This window comes from Cydia fagiglandana, chromosome 15, assembly GCF_963556715.1.
Source record: "Cydia fagiglandana chromosome 15, ilCydFagi1.1, whole genome shotgun sequence".
Taxonomy (NCBI): domain Eukaryota; kingdom Metazoa; phylum Arthropoda; class Insecta; order Lepidoptera; family Tortricidae; genus Cydia; species Cydia fagiglandana.
The window spans coordinates 14,719,959-14,741,883 of record NC_085946.1 but is presented as its reverse complement, the minus strand read 5'-3'; the positions used below and the strand labels follow the sequence as shown (position 1 = coordinate 14,741,883).

At 38.0% G+C, this 21,925-nt stretch overlaps 2 protein-coding genes and 1 pseudogene across 2 annotated transcripts in view; 1 reads left to right on the top strand and 2 right to left on the bottom strand.

Annotated features, from left to right (window-relative positions):
- Positions 1-1,711, bottom strand: part of LOC134671397 (uncharacterized) — a 46,645-nt pseudogene extending 44,934 nt beyond the window's left edge.
- On the bottom strand, positions 1,400-4,371 carry LOC134671396 (zinc finger protein 501-like). The gene is made up of 4 exons (XM_063529235.1): positions 4,137-4,371; positions 2,831-3,776; positions 2,424-2,577; positions 1,400-1,742 (listed from the first exon to the last, which is right to left on the bottom strand). The coding sequence occupies exons 1-4, from the start codon at positions 4,278-4,280 to the stop codon at positions 1,583-1,585; spliced, it is 1,404 nt and encodes a 467-aa protein (XP_063385305.1). The 5' UTR covers positions 4,281-4,371; the 3' UTR covers positions 1,400-1,582.
- An 11,820-nt stretch (positions 4,372-16,191) lies between these two features.
- LOC134671431 (pyruvate carboxylase, mitochondrial) overlaps positions 16,192-21,925 on the top strand; it is a 69,282-nt gene continuing 63,548 nt past the window's right edge. Inside the window, exon 1 of the mRNA XM_063529289.1 lies at positions 16,192-16,337. The gene's annotated coding sequence lies outside the window, so the exon portion shown is untranslated. The remainder of the gene's footprint in view (positions 16,338-21,925) is intronic.

Here is a 21,925-nt window from a genome sequence, read left to right as displayed (position 1 = left end):
AAATCACAGATGTAAACCATCCTAAATTTCACCTAAACCGGTTCAGCGGTTACTGACTCCCCATACAAACTTCCACCCCACTTTTCACATCCTCAAAAGATGCTTTTGGTTATAAAAACTATCCTATGTCCTGTGTCGAGACTGAAACTATTTCTGTACCAAATTTCAACGAAATAGGTTCAGCGGTTTAAGCGTGAAGAGGGATTTTAAAAAATATATATTTTTTAAATTTTGTTTTTACTTAGGAATAGTGTCAATGTGATACCATAAATGAATTCAGCACCCCCGATTTATACGAAAATGATGCCAAACATGGCCTAACAGCATCACTGATGTAGATATGAAGATAACATTAAAATCCCTAAATAAACTTTCTAGAGCGTCTATCTCAAAAACTATTCAAGATATCGAAAAACTTGACTGGATAAAACTTGTAACTAATTTTATGAGCTTTTGGTTTGTCTTAGTAGCCATGTCGCTAAGATGCAAAGTTTCCAAGATATCAATGAAAAACCGAAAAATTCGACCTTCTTACCCCCCTCTACCCCGCAGCACCGGGGCTACAGCCGGGGACTTTTGATATGTTCACCTCCTAACTAGTCTAAACAAAGTTACGGAGTCAAAAATTGTGTTCCTAGCATTTCCCTCTACAACGTTTTTTGAGCATTCATTTCCTGACCTACACACACTGTAGACAATTTAGTGAACAGCTTCCATTTAGCACTTGAACCCATTGAACAGTTTTAAATATCGAATTTAAACTGTTGTGAGACTTACTAACATTGAATAATGTTACGGTTTAGACTCACTTGTTTTTAGTCACTCGCGCGACATGTTTGGGAGAGCCTAGGTCTCCTTTCTCAAGCACTAACAGTGCGAGCAGCGTTCACGACGGCCGTGTATCGTGTAGGCTATCCGAAACATGTCGCGCGAGTGACTTTAACAAGTGAGTCTAAACCGTAAAATTATTCAAAGTTTTAAATATCTTTAGTATTAACAAATTCGTCACATTTCTCTCCCACCTCATTCATTTCACTAATTTCTCTCGTGTAGTCTTGGTCAGGCTTTCCCTTTGACTCTAAGTTACCGACCACAGTAGCTAGTTGTGTGGCGAAGTGCTGCGAGATATGATTCTGAAGTTCAGTCTTTAGGCGGAAACTTTCTGAGCATTGCACACACCTGGGAACAAATTTAAATTTTCTATGAGAAAGAATTACAATTACACGTAACAGTTTGAGTAAAAATTTTAATCATAAATAATAGCTACGTCACACAAAATTGGAAATCATGGATAAGGAAAGATCCCATAAACAAAAGATACTAACTTGTACGTACAACATATTTTCGAGATAGATCTACCTGTGTTTGGTATGATTTCTCCCCTTAATGTACTGGAGCTTCAGATAGTCTTTGTAAACCTGGGTTTAAAATACTAACTTGTAGAGCATATTGCAGAGACGAATCCCCCTGTGTTTGGTGAAATAGTTACGCTGTGTAAATGCGCGTTCGAATAGTCGCAGTGGTATGATTTCTCCCCACTGTGTATCCTGTAGCATTGCTTTAGGTGGTCCTTGTGAATGGTTTAGAATACTAACTTGTACAGCATGTTGCCAAGATGAGTCCGCCTATGTTTGGCAAGGTCGTTGCTCTGTGTAAACGCGCGATCACACAGCTCGCAGCGGTACGGCTTCTCACCTGTGTGTATTCTGTAGTGACGCTTCAGGTGGTCCTTGCTCGAGAACCTGGGGTTTAGAATGGACTTTTAGTAGTTAGTATGTAGACTATACTTATGCCAAATGGCACTCATTTATTATGTAATCGACTTTTTTAATGATTTTTTGCAGCCTATTTTTTAAGACTGTATTTTAGGATTAGTAAGAGCTTCACAGAACTAAGCATGTGATTTTAAATCAGGGACATTATGGGGTAGAACATGAAATAAGATAAGAGTGCTAATACTAGCTAGAGTTAGACCAAGACAAGTCTACAAACGTCAAATTATATGAAATCATGATGTATAAATAACACTTGCACTGCGTGTGCTATCAAAATCGTTGCAGACTTGTCTTGTCTTTCAATTTCATTGTTATTATACCTATACCTACTGAAGGTACTCTATGTATGAAGGTATTCTGAAATATTCGTATCTAAAGCTCTGTCTCTATATCGCGCGGCAAACCATCGAACATTGGCTCGAGACGAAGCTTAACAATATTTCAGAATTATTGAGCATAGCTTAACCATGGCTCACGGCGTGGCACAAACTAGGCTTACTTTTGTGTTCAAGTACTTCGATTACAAAATATTCGATAATTTGATAGATTGGGAAGGAAGTTTATACAATGTGCAATAGTCCTAAATTTTTAAACGCTACAGAGTTATACTGCAGAAAAAAGTGAAACATGATTGATTTCTTTACTTACTTCATGGGACAGGCGTCGCAGTGGTGTGGTTTGATGCCACGATGCCTCAACATATGTTTGGCCAATGAACTGCTCTTGGTAAAGGACCCACCACACTGTTCGCAAGTGTACGCCCGTTCACCTGAATGTGTGGTGCCGTGGGACTTTAGTTCACCTAGAATTATATGGACATGTATATTAATTTGTATACCAGTGATCTCCAATGGCCTGCCAGTTTCGAACCCGAAAACCACCAAAACCCACGAAAAGTTTGGGTCAAATTTTTTTGGAGATATCTGTTGTTTACTAGAGGAAAAAGTGTATAAGACCTTAGGTCACTTTTTCCTTGAGTTCATGAAATTTATTCGAATAAAAAAAATAAAGGTTTTTTAATTATTTTATTATAAAGAAACATGCAACTCTCTTACCTTTGCTGACAAATCGTTTTGGACACAAACTGCAAGCAAACAACTTCAAACCTATATGCCTCTTTGTGTGTTCATTTAGATTTGTACTCGTGTCAAATTTCTTTCCGCAGAATGGACACAAAAATGATTTCTCTTTAGTATGTATTTTGATATGTGTATTCAGCGTTGATAAATGTGAAAACGCCTTTGAACAGAACGGACAAATATGACTCTTCACACCTGCATGCTTATTCTCGTGTTCCTTATAAATAATTTCTGAAGTAAATGTCCTGGGACAAATAGAACACTTGTAAGGCCTATTCGTCTCATGGATAAGCTCGTGTCTTTTCAAGTGACTTGTTTTCTTAAATACTTTCTGGCATACCGCACAACTTAGTATACGGGCTTTGTTACAATGTTTACGCATATGTGCAGATAATGATTGCATGGACTTAAATCTTGCCGAACATATATTACAGTCAAAGCTTTGATTCTCATTTTGATCTACGGTTTCTACTTTATCTACTTGATTGTGTTGCACTAAATGCTTCACGTACGTGTTATGGTATTTGAATTTTTCCGAGCAGTAATCGCAAGCATATGAATAATTTTCATGTGTGCGTTTGTGTCTTTCTAGTTTAAATTTTTTTGGAAATTCTTTGTCACATATATCACATTTATGTAATTGTTTTGTCTTGTGTTTTACATTTGTCAGTTCCTGGAAAGATTCTGAAGTCACACTGCATTCGTATGTTGAGTCCTGAGCACATTCTTGTTCATCAGACTCAACTTTAATATCTAACTGTTGAGGTTTTTCAAATTTTATTTCCACTGTCTCATGTTCTATTTCTTTGGTGCGAAATTTAAAATCAACATCTTCAGCATTTTTTTTAAATTCGTAAAAGTCCATTAAAGATTTGTAACAACTATCACAAATATTCTTCGGTAATACATCTGTATAGCTTATCTGCAATAATAAAAAGTAACTATACTCTGTATCTTTAGGTATTTAAATAAAAGTAAACAATATCTACCCTCAAATGGCTCCTTAAGCCAGTTAAGTGTAGTTAAAACATTACGTGACCAAATAATGTAGGTTAAAGTCAAATTTTTCAGTGACTGATCCAGGCGGTTTGTATTTGGTTGGTTAACCAATAAATGTTATAACTACCCGAAAATGTACAAATTGTTTGTTTACTTTTTTTTAAATATCTAAAGAACCAGACTTATAATTAAGAATTACATCTTTTAGAAAGTAAATTCAAAGTCCCATGTCTTGTTAATTTAAAATGTAGGTATTCAAACCAACATGACTAAGTTTTCTTACCTTAATTGAAGTACAAGTTGTTATTATATCAGCTGGACTCACTGAGTTTTTAACAGCAAAAATATTAATCATGTTCGCTGCCGAATTGGCCATGCAGGTTCGACAGCATTCCGTAAAGATTGTAGTGTCCTCAATGCCCGCCATTTCAGAAGCTCTTTAATCTTATGATCAGAGGTATTATTTTCATTACAGTAAGCAATTGAATTAAAATATCACAAAACAAAGTTTTCAGGAGAATAACCACAGAATATCAAACATCGACAATATGATGTGACACTTGAAGGATGACATCATGTGTCATTGTCAGTGTCATTTATAGAGATGCAACCAGGGGGGGGACACTCGGAACATAGTTAACGTCAGTAAAGATGGCGGATGATGGCGTCAATTTAGAAAGAAAGAAAAATTGCGTAAAGCAGACTTCCGATTATGCAAACTACGTCATTAGACGTGTCACTATAAAATTGATACAATTTTAAGGCATGAATACAACATTGAGAAGGTTACATACCTAGTTTGTCAACACCTTTCTTTATTTATAATGTTGGTTACTTAGCAACTGTTGTTTACTTGTCAGACCAAAATAAATGTCGTAAACAAATTATATAAGATAATTATTCTCTATTAATTTTAAAGTGTAACCGAGTAAAAATGGAGCAAGCATTAAATACGAAAATAGGGAAATTAGCCTCCCAATATTACAACAGGTTTAAAAATTTTAATAGTGCTCAAGAAAATGCCGGGAGGTTTAGATATTCTCGAACGAAAAATGAAAAATTCCATCGTTAGCGCTGACTGCAAATAGCGATGAAAAGGACCTGTGTATAAGTTCGAAACTATAATAGTGCAATTTTAATTTTGGTCACGACAAGCATGTTCTATGACATTCTGCAAAAAATCGTGCGTCTTGATTCCGCTAAAGACACGTCGTGGGAGGAACTGGAGCGCATATTATGGAGGTACCTGCTTAGACAATGGATATAGAGTCAGAAGCTGCAAGCGGTAGATTCCTGCTATTAATAGGTACTATATTATCTGTATATACCAAATTGAAGGCAATAAAATACTTTACTATTACTTACTATTATGTTTCTGTTATATTCATTCCACTCTTTAAAACCTTTTCTACATAATATTAGGTCTACTTGGGCGGTTTACAAGTACATTTTTTGTTTGACTTCTTGTAAACAATTACAGTTATTTGTTACAAGAAGACCTAAGACCAAGTAGACCTAATATTATGTGGGACGAAAGTACACGTACGGATGCATATGTAGTTGTACACTCACACATACATACTTAGTTAGTTTCGGGGGAGAATCAGAGATGGCGCTTTCAAATGAGTTTCCATAAAATGCTTCAAGAGGGCTCTCTTTACCTATTATACTTACTTTACTCTTTGGATGCAACGGATAGTTGTTTGGCCGGATACCGGATATACGGCCTAAACATCGGCCGAATTTCCGGTATCCGGCCGCCGAATATTCGGCCAGCAGAACTATACCTACATTTCGGTTATTCAGGTGCGCATTCTGCAGGTTTGACCTGGGGGGCTACCGCGAAAACCGAAATTCGCAAATTGCGGGGATCTTTCTCTTTTACTCCAATGAAGGCGTAATAAGTGTGACAGAGAAAAATGCCCGCAATTTGCGAACTTCGATTTTCGCGGTTATAGCCCTGTTTCCTAGTAAACGTTCGCGCGGACTCATTTCTAGGTACTTACGAAATTAGTGCGCGTGCAAGTCAGTGGAATGATTAAATTGTTTTAAAATAATAGACAAGTATGATTATGACCGTGTTTGTTTCTTAACAATCCAATTGGTTTACTCCGAAATCAAGCAATGTTAGAGTCTGTGCGGAAAGAGAAGAGTCGTGGGATTTGAGGGCGCGCCAGTGCTATTTTATGGTTTTTGCTATGCTGACAACACTGGTCACGTGATTATAGTACGACACTAAAGGTCATGATACTTGAATCCCTTTTGTTCCGGTTTTTTTTTTAAATAAACGGCTTACTAAACGGAGCCTGGTGGTGGTGTCGGCTCGTCAACTCAATCCTCTGATTTAGCGCAGGCACTAGTTTTCATTTTAAAACACACTTGTTTTTATGTCTCAGATACATAAAAATGAGACAGTGCGATTGACAAAACTGCTAAAACTAGTTAAGAATCTGCCCAATACAACTGTAATTTTAGTACCAAACAAGATAGTCTCATTTATGTACTGCCTAATCTGTGCAGTCCAACAGTTATTAAAACCGGGTAGATCGGGTAGAAATTGGGCAATAGAACTGTAATTTTATCTGGGATATATTTCACCCATTGTAAACTTGACTTGTAATGTATGTGTACATTATTAATAATAAATATGAATAAAAATAGTGCATAATAAAGTAGGTAGGCCTTATTGGGATATGTCCGGTTCTCTCATCTCACGATATTTTACTTCACCGAAAAGTCACTGCTAAATATGAAATATAATTTCGTAAGTAACAGCAAATAAAGAAATATTTTATTAGAAAAAGTTTTATTCAGAACCTAGTAAATGAACTTACAAATAAAGAAATATTTTATTAGAAAAAGTTTTATTCTTTGTAATCGAAGTCTGAATTAAAATATTCAACGTCACTTATGTTTGAGCTAGCATGCACACTTCTCAAAACAGGGGAAATAATTCGTGTATGAGCGAATTTTGGCATAGTTGTAGGTCAAGGTGCCTTACACAACATACTGAAAGTACTGGTTGAGCGGGGGTGTGCTAACGGGTGGAGGGGGGTTTAAAGGTCCCTTTTTTTAGGTTTTCGTACATAACTCGTAAACGGTGGCTCATAGCAAAATATGTTCTTATACATAAGTAATCTATATAAAATTGCCTACAAGAAAGATTCCGTACACTTTTTTGCTAGGATCAATATTCAAGAAGATATCAACACGGGAACGTTAATTAAAATCAATTTTGTGGTCTGTTTTTTTATATTTTCGTATAGAACTCGTAAAGAGTGGCCAATAGAAAAAAATGTTCTGAAACGTAAATAATCTACACAAAATTTCCTACAAAAAAAATATAGTACACATTTCGCAAAGATCAATATTTAAAAAGTTACTAAAGAAGGAATATTATTTATAATCAGTTCTCAGGTTCATTTATTTTTAGTTGTTCGTAAATAACTCGTAAACGGTAGCTCATACCAGAAAATGTTCTACAACACAAATAATCTACATACAATTTTCTACAAAAAATATACTGAATACTTTTCACTAGGCTCAATATTCAAAAGTTACTAAGCGAGAAAGTTAATTATAATCAATTTTAAAGTATCTTTTTAGTTTTTCATAAACAACTGGTAAACGGTAGCCCATATCAAAAAATGTTCTTGTACATAAATAATCTACATAAAATTTCCTATAAAAAATATATGAAATATTTTTCTCTGGGACTAATATTTTAAAAAATATAAAAGGGGGAATGTTAATTACAATCACTTCGCAGGTCCCTTTTTTTGCTTTTTCATAAATAACTAATAAACGGTTGCCCATTGCAAAAAAAAGGTTATACTTAAATAATCGTGATAAAATTCTCTACAAAAAATATTATTTATACTTTTTCGCTAGGATCAATATTTCATGAGATATTAAAGGGGGAAATTTAATTTTAATCAATTTGCCGGTTTTTTTTTTTAGTTTTTCGTAAATAACTTGTAAACGGCGGCGCATAGCAAAAATTGTTCTTATACATAAATAATTAACATAAAATTGCCTACAAGAAAGATCTAGTACACTTTTTCGCTAGGATCAATATTTAAAAAGATACTAAAGAGAGAAATTTAATTATAATCAATCTACACATAATAGTAACTTTATTTTTAAGATTGGGACGTATAGTTCTATAAATAAAATGTCTAATTATGTTCTGAAACTACAAAATCATCATCATCATCATTGCTGACGGTGATTTCGATGGGGGCTCCGTTAGTGCATGAGCCAGAGCATACACCGCAGACACTGGAGCACGAAATTCCTGCTTTCCGGCAGCTGCATCGCGCCCCACACCCGGTCATGCATCGGCAAAATATGATGTTGAGAATGGAGTCAGGTGCCACTGGGTCGTTGGTTGTGACCCTTTTGATGTTTCCTGCAGTAGTGAAGTCGACAGTAGCATTATTGCAAAGCGACATTAATGCCGACTGCATTACTGCCGCAATTGTCAAAATCAATGTTGCTTAGTAGATATTTGCTATTTGCGACAGTAATGCAGTCGACAGTAATGTCGCACTGTGATACTACTGCATTACTGCCCGAAAAATTACCTTTTCGACTTTTCCTGAACTAGTGCAGTCGACTGTAACACTATTACAGCGCAAATGTCAAAATCAATGTTGCTGCGCGATTTTCGTCATTTGCGACAGTAATGCGGTTGGCAGTAATGTCCCGGTGGAATACTGTAGCAGTAATGCTGGCGTAGTCTGAATCCAAACGGTACCTTAAGGCTGATATGAAAGATGTAGTAGTAGAAATTTTCGCTGTCTTCGGGTAAGTCTCGGTAGCTCAGTTGGCTTGGCAGAACAATGGGTTGGTTCCAGAGTGTATATAATCTTTTTTGTATGAAATTATATGTAGATTATTTATGTTCATGAATATTTTTTTGTTATGGGCCACCGTTTACGAGAGGGAGCATAAAATTGATTATAACTAACTTACCGGCTTTAATATCTTTTTTACTATTGATCCTAGCGTAAAAGTGTACGGAATCTTTCTTGTAGGCAATTTTATGTAGATCACTTATGTATAAGAACATTTTTTGGTATGAGCCACCGTTTACGAGTTATTTACGAAAAACTAAAAAAAGGGACCTTTAAACCCCCCTTCACCCGTTAGCACACCCCCCATCCACCAGTACTTTCAGTATGTTGTGTAAGGCACCTTGACCTACAACTATGCCAAAATTCGCTCATACACGAATTATTTCCCCTGTGTGGCTGTTTTTGGTCTTCATTTGGTGGCCTATGAATCCGGCACGTAGATTACGAATTCTTGCATATCACCTACTTAGCGGCCTTTTATTCGAGATACCGTAGGTACTTTTACACAATCCTGAAAAAGAAATTACATATAAATATGCATAAAATGGCAAGTATCAAGACTATTTGTCAGTTATTTTAAAGATCATGAATGACCTATATATTTATCAAAATGAATATATTTTGAATGAATATACTTACCGATTATGTACCGGAGACAAGTTACTTAGGGGGCTTATTAAATAGGTAATTATTTAATATTAAATACAACATCAATACCCGCGAATAGCGGAAACACGTTCCGCGACTTTTTGTAAGTCGACCAATATTAAATATAATTTTCGTGGTTTTATGTACAGTTTTATCGTGTTTTGAAAATATTTTATACATAAAACTTGCGGTTTTTGTTAATAAAAATATACATTGACAGAAGTTTGTTTACTTTTTACAAGACAGGTGTCAAAGGTTTGATTGCCATATAAAATTTAAAATGTTAGTTCCCGTTTCTGCCACGACTCTTCTCTTTCCGCACAGACTCTACTATCCGGTATCCGGCAGGATAGTAGGTCACTATCCGGTATCCAGCCGGATAGTAAAATAATGGCCGGATAGGCCGGATACCGGATAGTAACCAGATATCCGGTGCATCTCTAGTCATTGATTCTCATTGCTTAAAGCAGTAATACACGGTCCAACCTAATCACAACATTAAGGCTATTAAGGCGAGGAAGCGATATCCGTTTCTCGCTCTCACTTATAGGTGCGATGCACCAAGGTCGCGCTGCGGTGCGACAGTGTGTTACGGCAATTGCATTGGTACGGTAGATGCCATAGACAATATACATTATTAAGCCCCCTCCAGACTATGTGCGTGAATCGCGGCGCGACGTCGCGGAGCGAACATATCGCGAAGTTGATGTATGACTCCACACTCGCACACTTCACGGCGATTTCGCAGTGTGGTTTGTGGCAATATGGCGGAAAAGCATCAGCTGATCGAGTTTAACTGTTAGTTATCCATGGCATCGTACGTGATTTAGCTGTTTTTCCATTTTGTTTTATTGTAAAACCGTAAAATATAGCTGCTTAATCTAGACACGCGGCAGCGTGTCAAGCCAAGTTCAAGCAAAGGAACTGGCTAGCCAGCGCCAAGTGTAATATTACACGAACCCTTGGTGCCACTTTTGACCCTTCTATAACTCAAAACATCTTTAACGTAAACACATAAAACTACGTGTGTTTAATTATATCCATAAGGACATCTAGAAGCCCAAATTTCATGAAGCTAGCTCAAACGGTTATAAAGATATGAAGGTCAAAAAGTCGTAAATTTTAAGACTGACTGACATACTTATAGTACCTTAACCTAACCTACTTCCAGATGACCTAGAAGGATGAAATTTGGAATCCAGCTCAGTTATTGTGTGAAAGCGTAGGAAAAAATCTAAAAATAATAAAAAGTTATAAAATAGCGGGGGGTCCCCATACAAAAAAACCATTTTTTATTGTGACTGACATATAAGTACCTAAACCTAACCTACTTCCAGATGACCTAGAAGGATGAAATTTGGAATCCAGCTCAGTTATTGTGTGGAAGCGTAGGAAAAAATCTAAAAATAAAAAAAAGTTATAAAATAGGGGGGGTCCCCATACAAAAAAAACCATTTTTTATTGTGACTGACATATAAGTACCTAAATCTAACCTACTTCCAGATGACCTAGAAGGATGAAATTTGGAATCCAGCTCGGTTATTGTGTGTAAGCTTAGGAAAAAATCTAAAAACAAAAAAAAGTTAATAAATAGGGGGGGTCCCCATACAAATTTCTTTTTTATTGTGACTGACATATATAGTACCTAAACCTAACCTACTTCCAGATGACCTAGAAGGATGAAATTTGGAATCCAGCTCGGTAATTGTGTGTAAGCGTAGGAAAAAATCTAAAAATAAAAAAAAGTTAAAAAATAGGGGGGGGGGTCCCCATACAAAAAACCTGTAATACGCGCTAAACAACCGGCCAACGGTGTGTCGTTGGCGGCGCGCGGCACCACATAATTAATACAAAGAACAGAAGTAAAAAACATGCAGCGGAAACACAAGAAAAAACATTAAATCTCAATACCTGCCTAGTTTTCTTTACAAAAAGTATTGATATCCCATCAAAAACATAAATGTAAAAAAGGAGAGCCAAGTTCAATACAAAATTTATGCTTGGCTGTGGGGTTCGCCGCAAAAAGAATGGAGATCTAAATGAGTCCAAGTTCTATGCAAAATCCAAATATGTATTTATAGGAACAAAATAACATTATAAACAAGTATTAAACTCTATTTCTTTGCTTCATTGGATACCTATAACAATTGCTGTTATTTAAAAAAAATGTGAGATCTTAAAGTAGGTTAGATTTGGCTTGGCCAGTTTTTATCAGAATTACAAAATATATATGTTGAATAACTTTATAAAATGACTGATGTAATGAAAACTGGCCAAGTCAAATCTAACCTGCTTTAAGATCTCGCATTTTTTTTAAATAACAGCAATTGTTATAGGTATCCAATAAAGCAAAGAAATAGAGTTTAATACTTGTTTATAATGTTATTTTGTTCCTATAAATACATATTTGGATTTTGCATAGAACTTGGACTCATTTAGATCTCCATTCTTTTTGCGGCGAACCCCACAGCCAAGCATAAATTTTGTATTGAACTTGGCTCTCCTTTTTTACATTTATGTTTTTGATGGGATATGATATAATCATAATATAATTTATATTTATCTTGCTACAGAGGAGCCAAATTATTGTGTAATATCCTCCTGAGTCCCAGACACAAATTAATTGAAATTGAAATTTCAACCTTATTGCGTCCGAGTTTTATTTTTCTCTCGGGAGGTTACGATGCCCTCCCCGGAAGACATCGTGGCCTACAGATGGTAGACCTAATATGGTTGATCAATATGTTTTTTGCGGCATTTTCGTCCCGATCAAACTCGCTGTGGCACGTCGGACAAACTCCCCAGCGCAGTCGGTGATTCATGCCAATTCTCTGAAACACTCCCGTTCTCTGGTTGCAGGCCGAACACGCCTGTGACGTGTACGCCTCATCCACGATTTCGACACGGATATTGGATTTACTGCGCAATCTCTTTAGCAACGAGTCGTGTCGAAACTTGCGCCCCGAGAACGACGCTGTGTTCATAAACTTGCTCCCGGCGCCGTACAGCACCAGCACGTCGCTCACCCCTCCTCCGTCAAACACTTCCCTCACGATTCGTTCCTCGCACTTGGCGATACGAATGTACTTGTCCAATCCGAGTCGCGTCAGTTTGGAGTGCGTCTCGTACGGTACTTGCATGGCTTCGAACCACTTCATGCGAAAGACGCTGTATTCGATCACGTGATCCGTATTTTTGGAAGAGACCGGAAAATTGAGTGATTCTCTATCCTTTTGCATCTCGGCCAGTATCGGAGCGATGAGTTTGTTGCGTACGCGATCTCTCTTCCATTCGAGCGTGTGAGAACGTACATATTTGCGCGTGACCCGTTTGAAGGAATACCGCTTGGATTCGACGGTGGCCAGGGGCACGCGCGAGCCGGGGTCCACCGCTATAACTCTGTCGTACTCGACGCGCCGCTTCTTCTTTTTCTCCGTCATCTCCGGCTTGGCACACCGATTCATCGAGAGACTCACGCTCACGCCGTCCGTCTGAAGACAACAGCCGAATTTGGTGGCCGGCACGTCCAACCACGGTGTCCACAGTTGACTAAGATGATCGGTAATTTTGTTCCACGTGCCGGGGACGGTATCGGGAGCGACTCGACGCAGCAGCTCGAACCATCCTGTCGATGTATACATCACGTGCTTGAGTCCGTGCGACGGCTGTGGAAATAGACGGAAACTGCGCGTCTCCATTCCCTGCTGTATGCGCATCCATTCGGGTACGGTCTTCCACCACCGCGAACCCTCCACGGTGTCCTTGTTAATGACGGTACACACGCGAGCAATCTCCCGGCTCGTATTGTCGTCGCCGTCGGGCAAAATTCTGCTATAGTAGGCTCGAAAGAGACGTTCGTCGTTGCGCTTCACTTTGAAGTAGCGAGCCAGTCTCGAATACGCGTGCATAGTTATGTTGGTGCGCAGTGTGGTCTCATACTGCTTGGCCAGTTCTTGCACGATAAACGAACGCAGCTTACCATCGTAACGACGGTGATCGCCAAAGTACCTAGTGTATGATTCGGCGTACGGTCCTTTGCCCTTCATCGCGTAAACGAAATTCAACACGTCCGGTATGTCAGGTAGAGCGGGGGCAGTCTTCATGTAGAGATTGTAAAATATGCCCAGTTGGATGTAGATGCGCGACAGGTCACGCACGTCCCGTCTGATCTCTTCGAGCAGTCTGGATCGGCGTTGAGGCAAGAGAAGAGGACACAACGCGGAGCACAGACCGCGTTTGACGACGTAGATATCCAGGGTTTGCGCTGCGCCATCACTCAATTTACGTTTTCGAATCGGAGGCAGGTAGTTGGTACACTTCGCAGAGCTTCTGCGATGGTGGTCTGTTCCACCGCACGACTTGCACTGTTTCTCCATTACTGACGATAGCCAGAGTCGTCCGTCATGCTTATATAGTTGTACGTACGGACTGGGCCCGGCATGTATACGAAAAAACGCCAATAAGGTTCATAATTGTTTGTTTTATATGTCCTTTGAAAAGGACAACAGGACTCAGGAGGATATGGAGTCTTGCAAGTTCGAGCTTCGCGTCTCCTTTGACGCGGGCCGAAATACCGACAAAAAACGGAGAACAAGGCGCGAAGGCGTGAACAATCTGCGAAATCGACGCCACACTTGCGTTCGCGGCTTCGCGCCGCGAATCGCGCATGAGTGTGGAGGGCGCTTTACTTTCTGAGTTTAATAAAGGTCTCTACAAACAGCTACTATTTTATTTTTGAGTTAAACTTGCATTGCATATGTTACCAAAATCGTTGCAGACTTTTATTGACCGACAAGGTCTAACCTTCTACCAAATTAAGGCATTACTTGGGCTTCACTTTGCGAATATACATTTGATAAATCACGACGGTCTGTAGAGCCCTCAAGTAATTATTTAAGTAGCTAACACACTATCGCACCGCACCAAGGTCATTGTGGGACGCACCCATAAGTAAGAGGGAGAAAGAGATATCGCTTTCTCCCTTTTACTTATGGGTGCGTCCCACAATGACCTTGGTGCGGTGCGGTAGTGTGTTAGCTACTTTAAGGTCGTGTCGGATTGCCTATATGTATTGGTCTGTGGTGGCTCTAATCATAGACTTATAATATATAAAGACGGTGTATAGACGGTGTCTCAGCGAGCTGTCACTGTTGCCACTTTTGTTTAGTGTACGATTAACAATGAGGCCCACGTTGCTGTAGCCATGTCGATAAAGTCATATCGATAAACTATCGACATTTTTTGCAATTTTAATTTTACTTCAAAGGCTTCACGATACCTAAAATGACCAAAAACGCTTTTATTCTTTATTGTGGTTATCAGATCACAATTTTATAGTCACGCCCCAGCAGGGAACCAAGGGAAAGTTCATATTTAATTAAAATACATAAATACATCCTAAAATAGGTGTTCCGCAATAATTGAATTATATTATTATATTATAATATATTAATTATCCATTAGCATTTCAATTATGTTTATGTTTAACGAAGATATTGAAGCTTCAATTAATCGCTATTTCGTTCCGCTGTGTAGCGTTTATCGATATATAACATGATTAAAATCGACTTTTGACATCCCTAAAAGAGCACACATATACGCTTTTATGCACACATACACAGCCTGGGCGCATCAAGAAAGGCAACACTTGATTTGAAGTCCACCTTGTCAACAGTATGGTTGTCCTTTTTTGACAAACGGCATTTTAAAAGAGCGAGGAGTGAGAAATGATACTAGTTGCTGCGTCGTGAAAGAGAACAGAAAACGTTGGGCCCATAGACTTATAATATATAAAGACGTAGTCTCAGCGAGCTGTCACTGTTGCCACTTTTGTTTAGTGTACGATTAACAATGCGGCCCACGTTACTGTAGCCATGTCGATAAAGTCATATCGATAAACTATCGACATTTCTTGCAATTTTAATTTTACTTCAAAGGTTTAACTATACCTAAAATGAACAAAAACGCTTTTATTCTTTATTGTGGTTATCAGATCACAATTTTATAGTCACGCCCCAGGAGAGAACCAAGGGAAAGTTCAGATATTTAATTAAAATACATAAATACCTACTAAAATAGGTGGTCCGCAATAATTGAAATATTTTATTACATCATAATATATTCATTATCCATTAGCATTTCAATTATGCTTTGTTTAACGAAGATATTGAAGCTTCAATTAATCGCTATTTCGTACCGCTAGCGTGTAGCGTTTATCGATATATAACATGATTAAAATCGACTTTTCACATCCCTAAATGAGCACACATATACGTTTTTACGCACACATGCACAACCTGGGTCGCCTAAAAAGGGGCCACTTGGATTTGAAGTCCATCTTGTCAACAGTATGGTTGTCCTTTTTTGACAAACGGCATTTTTAAAAGAGCAAGGAGAGAGAAATGATACTAGTTGCTGCGCCGTGAAAGAGAACAGACAGAGTAGGGGGCTTGGTTACGGCAATTACATTGGTACGGTAGATGCCATAGACAATATACATTACTTTCTGACTTTAATAAAGGTCTCTACAAACAGCTACTATTTTATTTTTGAGTTAAACTTGCATTGCATATGTTACCAAAATCGTTGCAGACTTTTATTGACCGAAAAGGTCTAACCTTCTACCAAATTAAGGCATTACTTGAGCTTCACTTTGCAAAATATACTTTTGATAAATCACCACCCTCTGTAGAGCCCTCAAGTAATTATAGGTCGTGTCGGATTGCCTATATGTATTGGTCTGTGGTGGCTCTAATAATTTACATACGGCAACATTACTTTATCTGTCAAGACTGTCATTCAAATGTTTCAATACTGTCATTTGCGATTTGCATAGCTTACCTCGTTTTGTAAAGTTCAAATCGTGTTAAGTAATCATTCGGAATATTAATAAAATAAAGTGAAATACTAACGATTAAATAGTGATTTGTAAGAATAAGGTGTTAGTATACCTTGAGGCGTGGAAAAGTGACCATTTGGTGAGTTTTAAATAGTTATATGATTAAATATTTGTTTCTTTATTTTGCTGTATACCGTGCACTCGCAGTCGCGTTGTTTTATTTATTTTCGTGTTCAGGTTCGTCGTGAAAATGGATCACGGCTAACACTCGTTAAATAATAAACTATAAATTTAGTTTCTAATATAAATATTTATACTTCTTTTTGTAAGTATTTACCATGCTCTAAAATTTAAAATAAAATATTTTTAATATTCTACCGTGGATAACACTATAAAGCAATAAAAATATTTGTATTTGTTGATTATACATACTCTTTAATTATTTATCTGGAATGTTATTTTTGTATTAATAAATATATTTTAAACAAACTTCCCATATATAGAAATAAATACAAAATAAATAAGTAACATTATTAAGAGAGGCCTTAGCCCAGCAGTGGGACACCATTATCGGCTAGCATAAAAAACAAAAATTATTAAAATTACTATTTCTTTACTGATATCAATAATAAAATCGATTAAGCAATACTTTTCCTGATTGGCAACAGTGTAAACAAACAGTTTACTGACTTTCAATGCCATGAAAAGTACTCAGTAACAGTTAGTAGATCAAGGTTTACAACTTGTTCAACTGTATGGATATACCCTTATTTTTATTTATGGGCAGATTTCATTGATCTTAATTATTTATTTTTTAGTAGGTACTTTATTGCACAAAATGTAGGTTATAGGTTCACACAAGCTTGGTTTCTGCAACTCTACGTCATATAATTGCGCCTATTTTGCGTGATGGGTTGGCGGCACTATTCTTGCCAACCCAACTGTACCAAAAAGCCTAGCAAACGCTTGACATTGTCGACGACTTCTGGGAGAGCCCTGGTGAACTGAGGTGTTGTACCCGGTGTTCTGCTACCCCTGAGCATTCGAGAATGACTTGGGTCTTCTCCAATGTGTATTGCGTGTCACATTTTGCTTGATGAGAGAGTGAGACGGAATGACATTGGACAGGTGGAATACCAACCTAAAGCATATTCACGTTGTATCCGCACGCTGTTCCAGGGTGCGAGCGGGACATCCTCATATACGTGCATAGCGGTGTCTCGCTCACACACCGAAGCATACACCCCATCAGTGTGACAACCGCGTTAAATGTGCAATGCCTCCATACAGTTCTAATACGAGTTCCATTTAAGCACGTAATTGTAGTTATTCATTTGTCTTAAGAACATAAATCTGCGTCATAGACTAGGAATCCTCTAGACCGAGTTTAGACCAATTATTTCATGCAACCGATGATGCCAAAAACGCGGGGGTGCGCGGGACGAGGCGAGCGAAGTTCCGTGCCGTGATTGGTCCGTTCAAAGACACGGACGTCACACAAAGACACTTTCGACTCGAACATGGAGTAAAATTACCGTATGCGTTGCAGAGGGGGTAGCGCGACTATTCTCAGTCTGGAGGATGTGTTGTCTGTGATCTGCGTACTACTCGTGCATAATTTATTATCATAACCACCATTTGTTTAGGTAGGTACTATTGAATTAAAGCCTTATAACAATAGGGATTAAGTCTTAATTCCATTGCATTTGTTATTATTTAATAATGAATACGATGTATTTAGTGTCCAGGACTAGTGCCAAGGTTTGCACACGTCTGTATACAAAAATAAATTGTATAACGCATTTTGGCATTTGTGTCACTAAAAATAGCTGAGACAACGCGAAATCTTGACGTGAACTGGCACCTTTGTGAACTTGGGAGGGTTAAAAATAGTTAAAAATTCTTGTTTTGTTTTAATTCCCAAGAAGAGTCGAGGGTTAAAAAAATATATAAATTCTCGTAATGCTAGGAACATTAAAATATTATCTCGTACCTACCTAAATATTCTTCAAGAAGTATATTAACTTCCAAGGCCCATCAATGCCATCATTGATACAAGAAAAAAAACTAACTAACTATTTTGGCTCAGCGATCCAAAGAGAATCTTGGCCTCCGAAACGAGAGCATGCCACCTGTCCCGATCCTGCGCAACTTCCTGCCAGTTAAAAAAAAAATATTTGTGAGGAAATTACAGCTTGGCAAAAAAGAGTAGAAGTTAAAAAGTGGCAACACTGTAGTGTCGTCCCTTTCAAACCAATTTATATGAGAAAAAAGGGACGACACTACAGTGTTGCCACTTTTTATTTCTACTCTGTTTTGCCAAGCTGTATGGTAGATTTTTTTTAACGCCCACATATTTTGAACAGACATTCGAAGTGAAATTGGTTTAAATTTTCATCATTTCGCATTGTTGGCCCATTTCCAAATTACTTAATCAAATTATACGTGTTCAATGCCCTGTCCACGACTATCAGGCGCCTATTTCACCAAGGTGACAGGTGTGACAATTCGACAAATGTCACTGTTGCTGACCTCCCAGTCGTCCATGGGCTACGGTTACCGCTTACCATCGGGCGGGCCGTATTCCTGTTTGCCACCATCATTGTATTATTAAAAAAAACTTTATTATATCGGCATAAAACAGGTATTTCTCTTGCGAAGTTTATAATGATGATGACAGTTGTCACAAGATTTAAAAGAACTTTTGGTAAGTCTTGACAGGAAACGAGTTCTGTGTCGGAATTTCTTGACAATTGTCGTGTTTCTTGTGACAATTGTCATTAGCTTCGTAAAATAAATACTTATTTAAATAGTGGCAATATGCTTAAGATGGAGGCCCGTAGAAAATTACATTTTGCTTCACTCTTGTTCGGGATTATGCTGACCAAACAACCAACTTACCTCTACGAAAGACTAACCTTCTCCCGTAAACACATAAGGCAAGCCCCCCGCCTCATCTGTCCAAGGCACAGGTCGGCTAGTTTCCGTGGCAGCTTCCGGTACGCAGCCACGCGGTGCTGGAACAATCTCCCACCACCAATAAGAAATGCCAGCTCACTATACGTGTTTAAATCCAAACTGAAACTGCACCTACTCAAGGAACAAACGATCTCCACCTAGCCGACCTATACCTACACCCACCTGTATTTGTACCGACTACTGTGCTTTAGAGTCTATATATTTATTTATGTATTATGTAAGCATTTATAACATGTCTCAGTTTTCTTATACGAGGGGCAAACTGAAAATGTTTAGAATAGAAAAAGCTGAAGTAATTAGGACGTTACTCTTTATTTTAATGCGTGCTTTATCTCTTTCTGACCACGCGTACAAATTTTCATTAGGATAGGATTACCCTGAAGCGCACACAGCTCATTCTTCCAATGCCTTTTTTGTATGGCGATTTTAGGTCCTCGGAGGTTTTGTATGAAATTCATGAGGTACCCATCGGGATTCAAGCTTTTTTGACACAAAATAATTTAAGCAAGATTTTTTTAACAGTGTCATATGAATACTGAGGGATATCAAAAACTACTGATATACAATTTTTTGCCAGTATTTTTTATTAACCGCACAACTTTGCGATGTAAACTTTTGACGTCACTCTTGAATGACATGCTTCTCTATGATCATCCGTTGAATAACTACAAAAGCGATTAAATGTGTAATTTAAAAAATAAACAGACGTACAAGAACTAGGCTTCATTATGAAACTATAACTGAAGCCTACTGTAACTCTGTTGTTGGCTGAGCCCACAATGAAAATCGTTATAAATAGTAATACGAAAAAATTCTTAGGTCGAAATTGGAATAACGCTCGACGTACAATTTTTAAATTGCCATCAATCCTGAAACACAGATAACGACCAAATTGCATATACCTCAAAAAAAGTATAAAGAGTTATATTTTCATAAATAATATGCCTCTTTTTGTTATATGATCTCTAAGTAGCCTTTTCTAAGAACTTTCAGAGTTGCCTACGTATTGTGAATAAATTACCGTGTCAATCGCACATTCTGTTGTATTCTGCTTCGGTTTTGTTTTTATGTTCTGTGTTGTTTTGTGTTTGTTTTACGTGTCAATGGGTACACTGAAAATCAGCGTCGTAACACTACTCATGTGCTGCGACACATGCTGAGTGTTATCCTTTTTGGAACCTCTCGCAACACTGTAACTTCAAATTTACCTAGATTTAAGCCTATTTTAATGTTGTTGTGTATGTGTGTTTCCAATAAAAGTATCATTCATTCATTCATTCATTTATTGGCGATATAATGGAGTTTTTCTTCAATTAAAATGTTGGTGGCAAACAAGCACACCGCCCGTCCGATGGTAAGCGGTTACTGTAGGCTATGGAGGCCTGTGACGTCAGTAACAGTGATGTCGACAATTGTCGCACCTGTCACCGTGGTGAAATAGGGGCCAGTAAATATGTTTATATCAAGGACATTATTTATTATACGAAATAAGCAAATGTGACGTCCCACGGGTAAAGGTACCTTATGGCGATTGGCGCTTACGCTATTAGGGATCCTATCTCATCGTATAATAATTGATTGTCATAATGTAATGTTACGCATAAATCTCTTTTCGCGTATTTTTTCTCCAGCTGAAACAGAAAGTATTTTCGAAAATATTTTGCATAGGTTGTGTAGAATAGGGTAGGTTAGGTTAGGTTTGTGTTATAATTTTTCAGAAATGTTAATATTTCCAGCACAATAACAATTATGCGAAATGAGTTCTATGCGTAACATTACATTAGGACAATCAATTATTATGCAACCCAATATGGACCCACGCTATTATTAACGCCGCTCCCATATTATTGTGGCGCTATGTGACGTAAGTGCCAGCCGCCATAAGGTACCTTTTACCGTGGAACGTCACAAATAAACATACGTGGCCTGTAGACCTTTCTTATAAATTCTTATGAATAAACAACAGTTTTCCTGAACACACCCACAACAATACGTACTTTGTGGTCAGATATATAGTATGATATGACGCGTCATTTAATAATTTTCCTAACCTGTGTTGGACTTTGGTACTATTGTTAATGTGTGCGTACGACCGGTATTTCAATTCGCTTGGAGTAAACCCTAGTAGGTTCATGGCCCTGGCTGACTATTGAAAATATGGAAATGCAGAAAATACCGATTGGCGTCCGAAAACGCGATTAAAATTTTCGCGGGTACCCATTTTGGTTGCAGTCTTTCATGTTCAATAGAAACCTGTAATACCTATAATCGGTATTGCATTTAGAGTCAGTTGCCCCAAACCGTCTCACCATGAAAACTTGTGCAATTTTTTTTTCTTAGCCTATTTGAGTGTCCCACTGCGGGGCAAAAAGCCTTCCCCCCCTGGTTTTCCATAACTCCCGATTTAGCGCTTCTTCAGGCCAGTTGTTAAGAAAGGCGTCAAAGTCGTCCCGCCATCTCCACCTGCTACATTTTATTGTATGAAATCTTCGCAGTTCACGGCTCGATGCCGTTGATCAGTTCGTCAATAAAAACTTAATTCTAGATTGTTGATGTAAAATGTAAAAGTCTGAGGGGCTACCGCGAAAACAGAAATTCGCAAATTGCGAGGATCTTTCTCTTTTACTCCAATGAAGGCGTAATGAGAGTGACAGAGAAAAATGCCCGCAATTTGCGAACTTCGATTTTCGCGGTTATAGCCCTGTACTCTAGGAGGCAGCTAAAATCCATCGGACAGAACTGCAAGCT

Bases quoted from the DNA above. Each gene is read 5' to 3' on its own strand.
- LOC134671396 (XM_063529235.1), bottom strand. From the start codon at position 4,280: ATGGCGGGCATTGAGGACACTACAATCTTTACGGAATGCTGTCGAACC. The intron at 2,578-2,830 runs GTAAGAGAGTTG...ATATAATTCTAG, and splicing joins AAAACGATTTGTCAGCAAAG to GTGAACTAAAGTCCCACGGC. The intron at 1,743-2,423 runs GTAAGTAAAGAA...TCTAAACCCCAG, and splicing joins TGCGACGCCTGTCCCATGAA to GTTCTCGAGCAAGGACCACC.